The sequence below is a fragment of the Vanellus vanellus genome, assembly GCF_965231255.1.
Source record: "Vanellus vanellus genome assembly, contig: HAP1_SCAFFOLD_29, whole genome shotgun sequence".
Lineage (NCBI taxonomy): Eukaryota > Metazoa > Chordata > Aves > Charadriiformes > Charadriidae > Vanellus > Vanellus vanellus.
This window is the reverse complement of record NW_028127296.1, coordinates 529,785-545,693: the sequence shown is the minus strand read 5'-3', so window position 1 is coordinate 545,693 and position 15,909 is coordinate 529,785. Positions and strand designations below refer to the sequence as shown.

Below are 15,909 nucleotides of genomic sequence, written 5' to 3'. Positions count from 1 at the left end.
TACAAGCTGTTTCCTCCCGTTCTTTGTTTTGTTTTTTTCCTATTGCCTTAACATCCAGGATTTAAGAGCTTTAAAGGCAGAGTTTATATGGCAGGTGACCAAGCAGCATATTTCTGTGGGGAAGATAATTGAAGTTAATTGAAAAAGCGGCTTTGGAGAAATTATCTTTGACTGGCAGGTCTCCATTCAGCCCTTGCAAGAGCTGGAGAAATCGGAGCCGTTCTTAGCACGTTTCTCCCTGTGTTTGGCAAATTGCAGTCGATGGGCAAAGGAAACTCTGGGAAAGCCTGTGCTAGAGATTGCTTATAATTTGTTGAAATGTGTCGAGTCTAGAGAGTCTGTCTAGAAACGCCAGATTGGGCAAAAAAATGTCATTATCTAGGATTGGGAATAATTATCTGAGCGGAGTGATGAATAAGCACTTTGATGATGGCTTTTAGCAAAAGAGAATTCTTCCTTTCGCTGCAAAGGCTGAACTGCGTTAAAACGTCTTGCTAAGCAAGGCTGAGCCCGCGTTAGGGTATCCTGCGTGGCGCAGCCTTCGCCGGGGGCTTCAGGGGTCGGGGCTTGGGGACTTTCTGCTCTGACGGCTTCGTTTCCCGTTGCCATCTCCAGATATGATCCTGGGCCAGCAAGAGCAGTCCGCGGGGTTTGATGAGCGCATGCGGGTGAAAGTTCGAGAAGTGCTTTTGAAGAAGCATCACCATCAGAACGAGAAGAAAAGAAACAACCTTCTCCCCATCGTCTGCTCATTTGCTGACATGAGCAAGAAGCAGTTAGACGTCCTTCCCCTCGACAACCCAGGTGAGGGTTCCTGCAGGGTTTGGTACCCGGTGAGGGTTTCTGCCAGGCTTTGGCACCAGGTGAAGGTTTCTGCAGGGCTTTGGCCCCATTAGACTTCTCCCGGCAAAGGAGAAGTGTCCCGATTGCTCCTTGCCTGTTTTTCTCAGTGTCTTTCTTTCTCCTCCCAACCCAAACACTCATTCCTCATCCATCTCCCACCACTGCAGAAGCTAAAAATGGGGTGAACCGTGACAGCCATGTGATGGATCTAAGCAAGGTGAGACACTCGTAGCTTTCTTATGCTTTTAGGCCAGATTTGCTCTTGCAAACTTGGCTGCAGAGTGTTCTGCAGAGTGCTGTGGGCTTTGCTTTTGGGGTAATGGCCTGAAAATCCCTTGTCGTGCCCAGGCGGAGCTGCGCTTCATGAAGAAAATTCCCACCGGGGCTGAAGCGTGCAACGTGCTCGTAGGAGAGCTGGATTTCCTTCGCCAGCCCATCGTGGCATTTGTCCGCCTGACCCCGGCTGTCCTCCTCTCGGGCATGACGGAAGTTCCCATCCCAACGAGGTCTGAATGAGAAGCGCAAAGTTTTTATTTAAAAAAAACCCACCACAACAAAACACCAAATTGCACGTATCAGTTGGGTGTCTCGAGAACACAGCCAGTGGGAGCAAGCACGTTTCTCCCACCCACATCTCCGTGCTTTCATTCCTCCCTTCCCTGCTGGAGCTTTTAAACCCATTGGCCAATTTTAATGAAAGTTGGCCCCAAACTCAAATTTGCATTTGGTTTTGATGCGTTTCAAATTCATCACCGGAGTCAGTGAGCCTACACGTCCCCCCTGGAGCCACGCTCTGGGCTGGGAGCTCCCAGGGATTTCCTTGGGCGCCCTTTGAGTGAGGCCATGTTCTTCTCTCTCATTTTGGTTTTCTTGCCTAGGTTCCTGTTTGTTTTGCTTGGACCAGGAGGAAAAGCCCATCAGTACCACGAGATCGGCAGGTCCATGGCTACTATCATGACAGATGAGGTGTGACAAGATAAGAGATATCTCCGGGTCATTTTTTTGGGCTTTCTTCACCTCTCCCTGTCTCTGTAGTAGTGAGGAAGAGGGTTTGTTGTCTCTCTTAGCTGCCTGCAGGAGGCTAAAATCCCACCTGGGCTGCAGCCCGCGCCTCATCCTTCTCCCCAGGGTCCCCAGCACGCTGTCCCCAGTGGTGGCATTGCCAGGGCCAGTGAAACTTCTCCTCTTGAAGCAGAAGGCTGTGGTGTGCCATGGGGGACGGGAGCCTGGTGGAGATGGTTACAAATACTGTGATGCACAGATTTTTGCTTTGGGGGGAATATTTCCTGCCACTTCCAACAGGCGATTTGGGGGAAATGACCTTGCATTTAGCCAAGAGCTTATTGCACTGGTTAGGACATCCGAGATGGGTCATGCTCTCACCAGGTTGTCTCCTACGGCAGGTTTTCCACGACGTTGCCTATAAAGCCAAGAACCAGGCTGACCTGGTGGCTGGCATCGATGAGTTTCTGGATCAGGTCATGGTTTTGCCGCCAGGAGAGTGGGATCCCTCCATACGAATTGAGCCCCCGAAAAACGTCCCTTCGCAGGTGGGTGCTGCGGCAGAAGGAGGCACGAGGGGGATGGGCAGGAGGGCAGCACGGCTGGGGGTGCTGCTCAGGGGCCCAAATTCATAGGTCACGTACCCAGCCCAAAAAGCAAAACAAGCCAGTGGCTGCAAAGACATATCTTTATCTTATTTCCATTTTAACAGGAAAAAAGGAAGGTGCCAGAAGCTCTCGATGACAGCGCTTCTCACAGCAAGCCGGAGAAGCACAGCGGTCCTGAACTGGAGCGGACAGGAAGGTGTGAACTGAAATAGTTTGGTGGGGTGTTTTTCTGTTTGCCCCTAAAATCTGAGCGCACACCTCCCTTCTAGCAGAGTTTTGGGGTTAACTGGGTCAGTGAAGGGGCTCCAGGTTCCCAGCTTGGTCCCCTGGGCTGGGTGGGTGGGAGATTTGAGCAGCTGGGCTGAGCCGCAGCATGGTTGCACACAGGTTTTCTTGCTTTGGGGTGGAAGCAGATGTGTAAGTACCTCCAGGTAGAGCTCTGCTGCTTCTCAAAGTGAGGGACTGTTGCAATAAGAGGGGACGGGCTCTCAGGTTTGGTCTCCTTTTCTTTTTGTTGGAGGGTTTTTTCATATGCCTCAGTTTCTACTGGGGCTAAAATGGGAGAAGGAGACTTCTTTTTAGCAATGGAAGTTACTCTGTGCTTGTGATTGTCCTTCCTCAGCCAAGAAAACTTAACGCTGTCTTCCACGAAAATGGTTTGGTTTTTTTTTTTCCTTCCTCCAGGCTCTTTGGAGGTTTGATCCGGGATGTGAAGCGAAAAGCCCCCTGGTTCTGGAGTGACTTTCGGGATGGTCTGAGCCTGCAGTGTCTGGCGTCCTTCCTCTTCCTCTACTGTGCCTGCATGTCCCCCATCATCACCTTCGGGGGACTGCTGGGGGAGGCGACCAACGGCCACATAGTGAGCACCTCTCTCTGTTGGGTGGCACGGGGGAGGACAAAACTCATGCAAAAGTCCTTGCTGCAGTGAATTTGCACTTGTTTTTTTCCCCCTAATGATTTAATTACTCGCTGCTGCCTCTCTTCCCCGGACAGAGTGCCATGGAGTCGCTGCTGGGCGCATCCATGACCGGCGTGGTGTATTCCCTCTTTGCTGGCCAACCTCTCACCATCCTCGGCAGCACCGGCCCCGTCCTCGTGTTCGAGAAGATCCTCTACAAATTCTGCAAGTAAGGCTGGCTGCTGCGGCCAGGTGCTGCGAGCGCCTTTGGAAGAAGGCAGGGATGGAGAAAAGATGTTTTTCTTAGTGGTAGTTGGTAGATTGAAGTTGTCTTCTGTGTCACAGACATCACGCGCTGCTGCTTTAGTATGTGACGGTGCAGGAGCCCTTGGTCTCTGAAGGATGGATGGGTGGTTCGGGGTTTTTAGGGTTAAAGTGAAAGAGCAGGAGGAGGAGAAACCACAAGGATGTGGATGCCCGAGCTTGGCTGCAAAGGGAAGATGAGACAAATGACTCTGGTTTGGGAATGAGGGAAGATTTGCTTTCCTCTCAGTACAAACTCGGGCACATTTTTGCATGATTTTTGCTGGAAGTGGAAATATATTTTACCCACATATCCAAAGAGTTTTCTGGTCCAATGTTTTGATGATTTTTGAGAAAGCAGGAGCTTTTCACGCGAAATGGATATTTTCCATGACAGTCTTTTTGTTGTGGCAACTGTGATGGGAGATTAACCCCCTTATTGCAATTAAATTTATTATGAAGCCCCAACTTGCTGGCAGCAGGTAACTGGGTGCAAACCCAGCCGGTTTCGCTGTTAGGGCATCGGGGTGATGTGGGAGAACACCACCTTCCACAACAGGGACCTGACCTCAATTAGCCTCCGAGGCATTAACACAAGGTCATTGTTAAATAAGGATAATTAAATAATTGGCCTCTCCTCCTGCGGGCCCACACCCTGCGCCGCAGCCCCGAGGCTGTCTGTCGTAGGACCGGAAACTGCATTCACCATCCGCAGCCTTGACACGCTCCTGAATTGCTGCCGACTTTCCCCGAAGGAAGGCACGGCTCGGAGCCTCTTGCTGCCCTCTCCACCCTGCGTTTTCTTTTGCTTTCCCAGGGACTACGCGCTCTCTTATCTCTCTCTCCGGGCATGCATTGGTCTGTGGACCGCCTTCTTCTGCATAGTGCTGGTGGCCACTGATGCTAGCTCTTTGGTGTGCTACATCACCCGCTTCACCGAAGAAGCCTTCGCCTCCCTCATCTGCATCATCTTCATCTATGAGGCTCTGGAGAAGCTGAGTCACCTGCGAGAGACCTACCCTGTGCACACACACAGCAAGCTGGACTTCCTCACCATCTCCTAGTGGGTTTCTTCCTCCTAAAACGCCGCTGCCCCTTGGCAGGAGCTCAGGGCTGCACCTCCATCGCCTTCCCCTCACCCCTGTCTTGGCTTCTCTCCTCCCAGCTGTAAGTGTGAGGCACCGACCCATCCCAGCAACGAAACCCTGCAGTTCTGGGAGAGCAACAAGATCAATGTGTCTGGCATCACCTGGGAGAACCTCACGGTGACTGTAAGTGCCCCGAGTCACTGCTTCCTCGTGCCGCGGCCGCGGGGTCCAGGGGCACTGGCCTGGTGCAAAGCTCAGAGCCCTTCAGGTGATGATGGGCTTCCAACTGTGCCAGTGCTGCTCTGAAAAGTCATTACTTCAGTGTGTTTAACCCCCTTGGGCCTGGGAAGGAGAGTCCACCTCATCCCCGACATGGTGGGCAATAACTGTTATCCTCAGAACAGCGGTTCTGTCTGGGAGCAAGGTTCAGTGGGTGCTTTGGTTATTGGAGAAGTTGGAGGACTTCAGTTCATGCTTGAAGGCTGTAATTAGCTTCCTTAATTGGTTCCTATTAACTCCAGGCCTTGCTTTCTTACTCAGCGCTGTCTGAAGGTACGTGCATAAACTTGCATGTCTGAGCAGCCCCTTGGGCCATTGTTGCTGGAAGCAGAGCTCAGGCACAGGGTGGGACGCTCTTATGGACATCTTCACCCCCCTTGGCCGTGTCCTGTGAGCCCGCCCCTGGGAAGGGACAATTTGTCTCTTCTCCTTTCCTGTCACTGTTGTCTTAGCCCTCCTTCCCCATTCCCTCTTTCACTCTCCCCAAGAGTTTCCAGTGTTTCCTTCCCCTCTGGTGTCTTCTTCAGCCACGGTTACCTGCCGTTCAAGCGGAGGATGTGCCATGGGTCTGTGGTACAGTGTCCCATCACATCTCCTCTCTCCGCTGTCTGTGTAGTTCCATGTGTCACTTATTCAGCTGCTGTTGATCGTTAAATATAAATCTCCGCTAGCTGCATTAGTCCCGAGGTCACGGATCTTGGAGCAAGATCCTTCAAACCCCCTAGTTATCCGAGGTTTCCTTGCCGCATGTGCACTACCTTTGTGTCCTGATGCTGTTTCCCCAGGAATGTCGGTATTTGCATGGAGAGTTTCGTGGACCTGCCTGTGGACACGATGGCCCCTACACGCCCGATGTCCTCTTCTGGTGCTGCATCCTCTTCTTCTCCACCTTTGTCCTGTCGGGCTTATTGAAGAAGTTTAAAACCAGCCGCTACTTCCCGACCAGAGTAGGTAGAAGACGGTGGCCAGCAGCAGTCTCCACACTCATTTCCCAAAATGGCTTTCCCGGAGCACTAAGCAGTGTTTGCCACCGCTTGGTCAAACTGGGAAATGTTGACCTTGAAGGCCAAACTTGGATGTCCCTCACTCATTTCCAGGAGTGCAAAACGATCGTAGTGTTTCCCACCTGCCTCGCGACCTGCCCCGGAGCGGTTTTTTGCCCAGGCAGTGGGAAATCAGGTCTTCCAAAGTTGGTTGGTTGTTGTTTTTTTGCTTGTGTTTTTTTTTCACCTTCTGTGCCTTATATGCTCAAATGGAAAGTTGATTCAAATGAGGAACTGCCATAGAAAAAGTCACAAAGGACACTGTTTCTTCCTTTTGAGGAGCAAATGATGCCTCAGTGCTTTATTCCCATTGTAGCTGTGAGTGCAGCTGTAGTGGCAGACATCTGTTTCCTTATTTTTTAATATTTATTGGCTTTTTTTTAAGGTTTGAATCTCGCAGGTACAAACACAGCAACAGTATCTAACCGAGGGATTTGGCTGCATCTTCTCAGAGTGGTGGGAATTTGTTAACCAGCCTTAATGCTGTTGACGTCTTTAACTTTTCCATCTCCCGGTATGGCCCCGTTTGTGCTGTCCCTTTCAGCTCTGCTTTCTTGCCCCAGGTACGGTCCGCAGTAAGTGACTTTGGTGTCTTCCTCACCATCGTCGTCATGGTGCTCATTGACTTCCTGGTTGGGATCCCGTCGCCGAAGCTCCACGTCCCCCACATGTTCAAGGTAATGGGGTGTTTTGGTGTGGAGCCACTTTCAGCCCTTGGGGATGCCACAAGGTGATGCTGGGACAGGACAGGGCTGAGTCTGGGGATGCTGGTGGTGTTACTATCTCCTCTTCCACCTCCGAATGCATCGTTTCCTTCTGGAAAGAAGACGCCAGCCCCAAAACTTGATACCTACAGAAGTATCTATAGGTGCTTGCGACGAGGACGCTGGCACTGCTGAACCCCGTAGGAGAGGGTGACACGAAGGCAGGGCCAGGAGATGAGGCGGCACAGCGATGGAGAGGAAAATCAAAGCCAGCGAAGTGGCTGGGCTGGGAGTTGATCCTGATGTGTGTTTTGGCTTTGTTGCAGCCTACCAGAGACGACCGCGGGTGGTTGGTCAACCCCATAGGGCCCAACCCTTGGTGGACGGTGTTGGCCGCGCCCATCCCAGCTCTGCTCTGCACCATCTTGATATTCATGGACCAGCAGATCACGTCTGTCATTGTCAACAGGAAGGAGCACAAGCTGAAGGTAAGGGGCTGCAAGAGCTGACCCCATCCCCACCCCACTCTGGGCTGCAGGTGTGGGGAGAAGCTCCTATGCCAAGTGCTTTGTGAAGGCGTTGGTTTGGGACAATGTCAGGCTGTGTGGCAGGATGCTCTGCTGGATTAGTGATGTCACAGGGAGCAAACGAGGGGAGTTCAGATGAGCAATCTTTTGGAGGAGCAAATTAATTTTCAAGCACTATAGAAGCGTATTTTTGTTTCAAAACGCCAGCAGGAGCTGGGGGAACGAACTGTTTTGACGCACTGCCAGGGATAACTCGGGGTCACATCTTGCTTGCAAGCAGTAGAAATTTCTTTATGAATGAAAATAGTCTTTTTGTTTGTTTGAGAAGTAGCTATTGCACAAACCTCCCAAATCCACTTGGTCTGAACCCCTGCCAGATTTTCACGAAAGGTGCTTGCGCAAAGACCATATCCATCCTTATTTGTTGCCAATTCTTCTCTTAAATTTTCAAGAGGGTGACTTGCGCCCAAGTAGGGTTTGAGTCTGAGTCGCGACGTTGTCCTCGCTCTTGTGCTGTGGGATGCTCTGTTCCTTGTTTTGCTGCCCACAGAAAGGATGCGGGTACCACCTGGACCTTTTCATGGTGGCCGTGATGCTCGGGGTGTGCTCCGTGATGGGGCTGCCCTGGTTTGTGGCTGCGACTGTCCTGTCCATCACCCACGTCAATAGCCTCAAAGTGGAGTCTGGCTGCTCAGCTCCAGGAGAACAACCCAAGTTTCTGGGGATACGAGAGCAGAGAGTCACCAGCTTGATGATCTTTGTGCTCATGGGCTGCTCTGTCTTCTTCACTTCGGTGTTAAAGGTAAGAGGAAAATGCAAAACGCCCAACAAGCGTGAGCTTTTTGGAGGTTTGACAAAAACCATCCCCTCCCTCCAGGCCTGAGTAGGTGTGGAGCAGAGGAGGAGGCGATCCCAAACCTTGAGGCTTGGCCCACGGTGGGAAGCAGCCTCAGTTACGCTTTCCAGCCCTTCACACCCCAGTTTGGTGTCCTCGAGGCAAGCGAGCAGGACAACTGCTTTAATTCCCAGGTGTCTCTCAGGCCCACCTGTGTTTATGGGTTACGACGAAGCGGATTCAGACCAGTACACTGCTCTCTTTCAAGCAGGCAGCACCTTATGGGATGCAATTGGCTCCCCCAAATGCCTCCCAACAGCCGTTCCCAGTAGCTAAACACACCAAAATCATCCCCGTGGGCTTCCTTGTGTGTTCCTCCCACAAAGTCACCGCAGCTCTAGGCTAAAAGGAGGCACTTCGCTTTTGCGTGTTGCCACAAAAATGTGTAGAAATGTTCTTCAGCCGTCACAGAACGTGGCGTACAGTTTCATGGGTGAAATGACCTATTTTCCTCCAACCTTTCAGGAAAACAGGAGTATTCTAATGAAACGTAACTAAATGCTCTGCCTAAAGCAGAGCATTCACTCACTCACTCACACAAACAAAACCTCTACGTGTTGAGAGCTGAAACATCTCTAACCCTGTGGAAACTGGAAAGCTTTAGGCAATTTTAGGCAGTGCCTCTAGAAGAGAGCAGTAATACTGGAAATGCATTTAAAAAAATAAATTATTGCATTCTTTTTTTTAATTTCCCAGTTTATACCCATGCCTGTGCTTTACGGTGTCTTTCTCTACATGGGCGTGTCGTCACTCAGAGGGATTCAGGTATGGACTCTTACAGCGTGCAGCTCCCTGCTGTGTCATCTCCAGAGACGCAGGAAAAAAGCAGTGGTGTGGGAGAAAACCTCCCCAAAAGCAGGCAGTGAAAGTATTTTGTATAAGGAAAAGATTGGTGGGGGCACAGGAGGTACGTAGGGTGGGAGGACCAGGCAAGTTCAGCGCGCTCTGCGTCACAGTTTGGGACAGGGCAGTGTTTGGTGTGGTGAAAATGGGGGAATTCAGTGCAAAGCGAAGGCGATTTCTACTGCCGGTGGGAATCCTCACTGGGGGATTGAGTGGGCTGAGAAATGCCAAATAACAAACAGAAGAATAGAATATATTAAAAATATATTTTTATAGAAGAACAGGGAGGGGGGGTGAGATGGTCTGAGGAGGACCTGGGGGTACGGACTGATGAGAAGCTCACCATGAGCCGGCAATGCGCGATCGCAGCCCAGAAGGCCGACCACATCCTGGGCTGCATCAGCAGTGTGGCCGGCAGGGCGAGGGGGGGATTGTGCCCTCTGCTGTGCTCTGCTCTGGGGAGACCCCCTGCAGTGCTGCCTCCAGCTCGGGGGCTGCAGCACAGGAGAGCCATGGACCTGCTGGAGCGGGGCCAGAGGAGGCCCTGGAGCTGCTGGGAGGGCTGGAGCCCCTCTGCTGGGAGGACAGGCTGGGAGAGGTGGGGGGTTCAGCCCAGAGAAGAGAAGTCTCCGGGGAGACCTCAGAGCCCCTGCCAGTGCCTAAAGGGGCTCCAGGAGAGTTGGGGAGGGACTCTGGATGAGGGAGGGGAGTGATGGGACGAGGGGGGATGGTTTGACACTGGCAGAGGGCAGATTGAGATGAGATATCAGGGAGAAATTTTTCCCTGTGAGGGTGGTGAGGCACCAGCGCAGGTTGCCCTGAGAATCTGTGGCTGCCCCATCCCTGGAGGTGTTCAAGGCCAGGTTGGACAGGGCTTGGAGCAACCTGGGCTGGTGGGAGGTGTCCCTGCCCAGGGCAGGGGGTGGGACTGGATGATCTTCGAGGTCCCTTCCAACCGAAACCCTTCTGTGATTCTATAATAGAAGGACGTGGAATAATTGCAATTTGGTGGGCAGCTCTCATGGGCACACTGGTTTATAGATGGAGCAAAGGGAAAACGGGTGCTGCTCCCGGGAGGAACAAAGTGGGATCCAGGATTTCTCACTGCACGCGAGATCCTGAAAACTCCTTCCACGTCCCAACAGGGCCGGAAACTTTCCGCAGCCCCAAGGGGTAACTTTTCCGCTTTTATTTTGCAGTTCTTCGACCGCTTGAAGCTCTTTTGGATGCCGGCAAAACACCAGCCGGATTTCATCTACCTGCGGCACGTTCCCTTGCGGAAGGTGCATTTCTTCACCATGATCCAGCTCATCTGCCTCGTCCTGCTCTGGGCCATCAAGGTGTCCCGTGCTGCCATCATCTTTCCCATGATGGTAAGAGCCGGTGCCGCTCAGCAGTGGGACATTTGCAGCGTCGGAGTGAGATGTAACATCATCTCAGACCTCACCCCCTCTTCCTTCTTATTTTGTGAAGGTTTTGGCTCTCGTGTTTGTCCGGAAAGTGATGGACTTCTGCTTCTCAAAGCGGGAGCTCAGCTTTTTGGATGACCTTATGCCAGAAAGCAGGAAGAAGTTGGCCGATGCCAAAAATGAACCCAAAGAAGAAGAGGTGATGCTTGCTGAGTGCTCGGGGGTGGGTGTCTCCCTCGGGCTCTGAGATTGCCTCTTTCCGTCACAGCTTCTCTTGAAATGTTGGGGGAAGATCTGAACTCAATAGAAATAGATCCTGACAGCCTGGATCCCGCATCATAACCTTGTTTTTAAATTAGCAGTGAGCTTAACACTTGAATAGCAGTATAATTTTTAAAGGTGCCATTTATAATAAACATTATAATTATGATGGAAAGATTTGTTCATAAGGGTGGTTTTAACCCCCTCCCAAAATGTTTGGAGTGAAAGGTCCTTCCCCGGCTGCGCTAACAGAAGGTCAGAAGGAGAGGGCAGCACGTGGGTTTTGCTGGGTGTTTAGTTTATCTCCACTTCGATCATAGACAGAGAACTTTGATTTGTCCCTTTTTATGTCAGGACTCCCAGGAGATGATGGAAGCTGCTGCTGCAAACTCCGTTCGGCTGCAGCTGGGCAAGACCAGCAGCGCGGATATCCCAAAGCCAAGCAGCGACAGGTAAAGCCCCACCAAGCAGCAGGACCCCCGGCAAGATCAGCCTGAAGTGGGTTGGCAGAATTTTCTCCACGTTTATCTTTGCTGAGCATCCCAGCGCCATGCACTCAGCTTGGCGGGAAGAGCAAATTTATGGGCAGGGCGGGTGGCAGAGCGCTGGCACAGGCTGCCCAGAGAGGTGGGGGAGTCTCCCACTCGGGAGCCATTCCAAACCCGCCTGGAGGTGTCCTGTGCCACTGCTGTAGGTGCCCCTGCTCTGACGGGGGTGGGACTGGGTGAGCTCCAGAGGGCCCTTCCAGCCCTGACCAGTCTGGGATTCTGTGCAGAGCCTTTGCACAGAGCTGTAGCTCTGCGGCTCTCCGGCTCGCCTTCCAAACCTCCTCCTCCCGCCCAACCCGCTGTGCTTATGCGCAGCTTTGGTTCTCCTCCCCCCCGTTCCTCTTGCTGGTGCTGATGCGCTGGGTGGCGTCAGTTCCCGCAGTCACGGATTGCTGTCTCAAATATTTATTGCAGGACTGATCCTTCGGAGATTAATATCTCGGAAGAGATATCTAAAACACCCGTGTGGAAGACTCTCACTATGAGCACGGAAACAGTCTGAATCTGGGGAGAAAAGAGGTAAAGGATCGCGTGGGAATGTGGCCGTGCTCCTTTGCAAGCTGTGGCACGTGCCTACGGCTTTTCTTTTTTTGCCGGCAATGCCGAGCAAGCGGCGAGGGCTGCGGCACACGAACCAGCTCCTCTCTGCCGGCGCGGTCCCACGAGCGGGGCAGCAGCCCCACTGATGACGCTCTCCCTCCTTTTCTCTCTCCTCCATCCCCCCAACTCCAGTTTTCATGTTTAGGAATCTTGACTTTGAAGGAGAGGCGTGAGAACGTGACTCGGGGATGTACCCATGCAGACATGGGCAGAAACCGCTTTTATTTTGTTTTCCAGTTGGCGGATTCCCCTTTAAGCCATGGCGATGGTTTCAGCTGTCCTTGGTGTGCTTCAGGCATTCCCTCTCTCCAGAGCAGCAAACTGAGGTGCACATGACAGTCAGTGGGAGTTCGGTGGTGTTCCGCCTCCGTGTGTTCGTGTGTGGGTTATTGCCATTTTGTAGCAGTAGAGGGACTGCTGCCGCTTCATCGTTCGGTGCTATTTTTTTAATATCTCACTCCTTTTCTATTTATCTTTCTTTTGTTCCCCCAAAATAAACTCTGAATGTTTCTGTTGTATGTGACGCATTCTCCACTTTCTTCTTCATCGCGACCAGGTTCTCGGGTCTGGTTTGGGGTCCTGCCTTCAGTTCGCCCTTCTGTCTCTCCCTGGCAGGAGAGGGATGCCCTCCGTGGCGGGGCAGCGCGGAGCGCCCGAGCGGTTGGGCCGAGGCGAAGGAAAAGCATTTGCTCCCTGCGCTCCAGTTTTACACTGGAGTGTTTTTGGAATTTTTGTTTGTTGGTTTGTTTGTTTGTTTTTATGATAATTATTTTTCTTGTTTCGGCTCTGCCGTCAGCCTGGAAGCTGCAAAAGGCAGAAATGGCGCCTTCTCCTCCCCCGGCTGTTAAATTAATATAAGTCAGCGCTTCAGATCAAACCCCTCCAATCCGCCGGGTGGTGGCGGGAGCGGCCAGGCGAGACCTGGGGCTCTGTGTCCCCGGGCTGCCCCTCCGCTGTCCCTCCGCTTTCCTTCCTTTTCCCTCCCTGGCTCTCTCGCTGTGGTGTTTTTTCCTCCTCCCCTCTCCTCACAAAGCCTCTCGCAGGGTGGGATGAGCCCGGAGGCAAGTGGGAAGGTGCCTTTTCCTCCTCCTTTTTCCTGCCCCTTTGCAGGAAGAAGCTGTTGAGCAGAGATGGTTCTTGGGCTCTCTTCCCGTCTCGGGGGGGTCGTTGGGCTGCGGTGTGGGGCCGCGGAGCCCGGGAGGAGAGGACAACCCCGAAGAAAAGGTCCCCTTGCTGCCCTCCACCAGCAGCGGTGGGATGGGTGCAGGGACCCTCCTGCCATCGGCTTATCCCGTCCCCTGTGGGAGCCTTTTTCTGCAGCAAACCGACCCAAAATGACAACGGCACGTTGGTGCTTCTTGCTAAATGGGGAGGGGGGAGAAAAACAAATCATCTATCAGTTTGCTCTGTAAGGATGGAAGCGGCGCATCCCCAAACAGGGCCAAAATCAGGCGGCTTTTACGGGATGGGGTTTTGCAAAGCGGCTGGTGCCAGTGCCCCACGGTGACGGTCGGAGGGGGAAGAAACTGGTTGAGCCCTTAAAAAGAGGAAAAGAAAAAGGCTCGGAGGAAGGGAAAGGTGCAGCACCGGGGTTTCCTTGCTGCTGTTCCTCAGGGATGGCCATGCACGTCCCCTCCACGCTGCCCGCCGGGCAGGACCGTGCTCGCTGCTCACTGCTCCGGCTCTGCCTCCCCGGAGGGGAAAGGTCCCAGAGCAGGAGAGTCCCCGTCTCTCCCCCCTTCCCAAAAGAAACTTTAACTTAATCGTTACGCTGGTGACCCACAGTGGCTGTGGGGCTGTGGTACCAGCCCTATTGCTGCCCTGCCCTTAAAATGGAATTATACACTTCTAAAATGGAATTATACACTTCTAATATAGGACAATTTGGGTTTTTTTTTTCCATTTTGTTTTCCTCCCTGGAAAAGGAGGGAGTGGGGCTGAGCTTCACTCCCTCCTGGCCGGGACCGGGGCCAGAGCCTGGGATTGTTTTCGGCACGTGCCGGGCATCACTCCGGCAGAGACAGAAAGGAAGAAAATCACCCTGGAGGGAAAACGCGACCGGTTTTGGGGCAGAGCGGGCTGAATCCGGCTCTGCATCTCCCCCCTCCCCAGGGGCCACAAAACCTTGGCGGCTGCCTCCAAAATTCCTTACTTAAAAAGCAAAGCAGATTTCCCCGGCACGGCCCTCTTCTGCATTCGAAGCTCGGGGGTTTTTGCTGCTTACAGGGTGAGATTTTTTATTCATTTATATATTTATGTATTTATTTTTAATTAAATGAAAGCTGAGGCCTTGGTTAACAACGTGACTCTGAGCCACCTAAAAGGCGTCTGTAACCCCCCGGGCTGACTGTGGGACACAGTGCTGCGCCTGTCCCCCAATTCGTGCCCCGTGATCCCACGGCCGGCTCTGTATTTTGGGAGGATTTAATATTTCCCTGTGCAGAGGAGAATTTTACGGGGAGGAGTCGGGAGGAAAAATCTCTCTCAAAGCTGCTGCTGGAGTCGCTTTAGGAATCAAAAGAGATATCCCTGCAGTGACCCGCAATGCTTTAGTTGGCAGCAAAGCCCCTTCCCAGCGAGGCAGGACGGGGGCTGCTGTGCGCTTCGGTGCCTTCAAACAGCTCCTCACATACCCCGGGGGCCCCTGGAAAGAAGTTTCCTAAAATGATGCGCATAATAGAGATCCTTAAGCGGGGGGTGGGGTGGGGTGGGGGGTGTAATGTAAAAAGGTAATATAAAAGGGTGGGGTTATTAAATTATTTTAATCCCCCCCCCCCCCCAGTGCACTACATGTAGAAATGCAGCAATTCTTTTTCTTGTGCAGATGCTGAAATATATTTATTTTATTGTAAGAGATGATCTAGTTTGGAAACGCTCCGTGTTGTAAATAAAACGGGGGGGGGTGGGGGGAATCCCCCAAGCAAATCTGTGTTAGTTATAACTTTGAATCTTTGTGCGGTTTTGTGTTTGGTTTTAGTTTTTTTGTTTCATTGGGTTTTTTTAATTTATTTTGGGTTCATTCTGTGGAACACAAATGACACAAATCCCTGTCACTGTCGTGTGGGTCCCGTCGGTGGAGCGTCACTGTGGACTGAGGGGTTCCCCCCGCCGGAGCCGGGACTGTCGGCCCTTTTTCTCTTGTTGCCCATTGAACGTAATGGGAAAAAGAATGGAAAAAACTTCTCGTTTGTCTCACTGCGCCGCTGCCGTGTCTTTGGGAGGGCGGGGAGGAGGCGGAGGGGGCTGTGGAGCTTTTTTTGGGGGCGTGGGGGAGTGGGCAGCACTGTTTTTTGGGGGAAAGCCCATTTGCCTGGGGTGGGGGTCGGGAACCAGCTGACTGGGGAAAGGGCTGAAATTAGTGGGTTTGGGGGTTTGAAAAATTTAATGACTTAACTATGTTTTGGTTTTTAAATTTTGTTGTTTTTTTTTTTTAATTTGGGTTATTAAATTTGGGCGGTTTAAATTTTGTTGTTTTCTTTAATTTGGGTTTTTAAATTTATTTTTTTTTTTATAATTTTTGTTGTTTCTCTGTGCAAGTAATTGCAATGAGCTCTGTGTTGCAGGAGGGAGGGGACAGCAGTGTCACACGTGTCCCCTCTGCCAGACCGTGGGGTGCTCAGGGAGCTCAGAAAGGGGACTGGGGGGAGGGAGGGGCCGGCGCACAACAGAAATTGAGCATTTCTTCCTCCCTACATTCTTGGGGGTATATTTTTGCCCATTTGCAATAGTTAATTAACATTACATTAAATCCAAAGAGATTCTAGTTATCTTTCATATAGTATTTTTTTTATTCATTTCTTTCAAACCCCCCTCTGGCACAGGTCTGTGGGGTCAGGCAGGCGCATCCCCAGTGCCCTTTTACCTAAAACTTGAGGAACTGAGTGAAAAAAGAGGGCACCTGAGCCAAGCCAGGGGTTAGAGCCTGGAAATCCCGGGGGACCGGTGGCGTGCGGGATCCCCATGCGATGCTCGGAGGCGTTGGAGACGTCAGAAACCTGCTGCCGGATTTAGGGAAGGTTTTATTACGATTTAGGGAAAGCTGCAGGATCCTCGGCACT

The 15,909-nt window shown here is 52.0% G+C and overlaps 1 protein-coding gene across 1 annotated transcript in view; it reads left to right on the top strand.

Annotated features, from left to right (window-relative positions):
- Positions 1-761: 761 nt before the first annotated feature.
- Positions 762-15,909, top strand: part of LOC309685374 (acrosin-like) — a gene marked incomplete at both ends in the record, with an annotated part of 139,476 nt that continues 124,328 nt past the window's right edge. The window contains one exon of the mRNA XM_082501146.1: positions 762-804. Coding sequence (XP_082357272.1) covers positions 762-804 — 43 coding nt within the window. The remainder of the gene's footprint in view (positions 805-15,909) is intronic.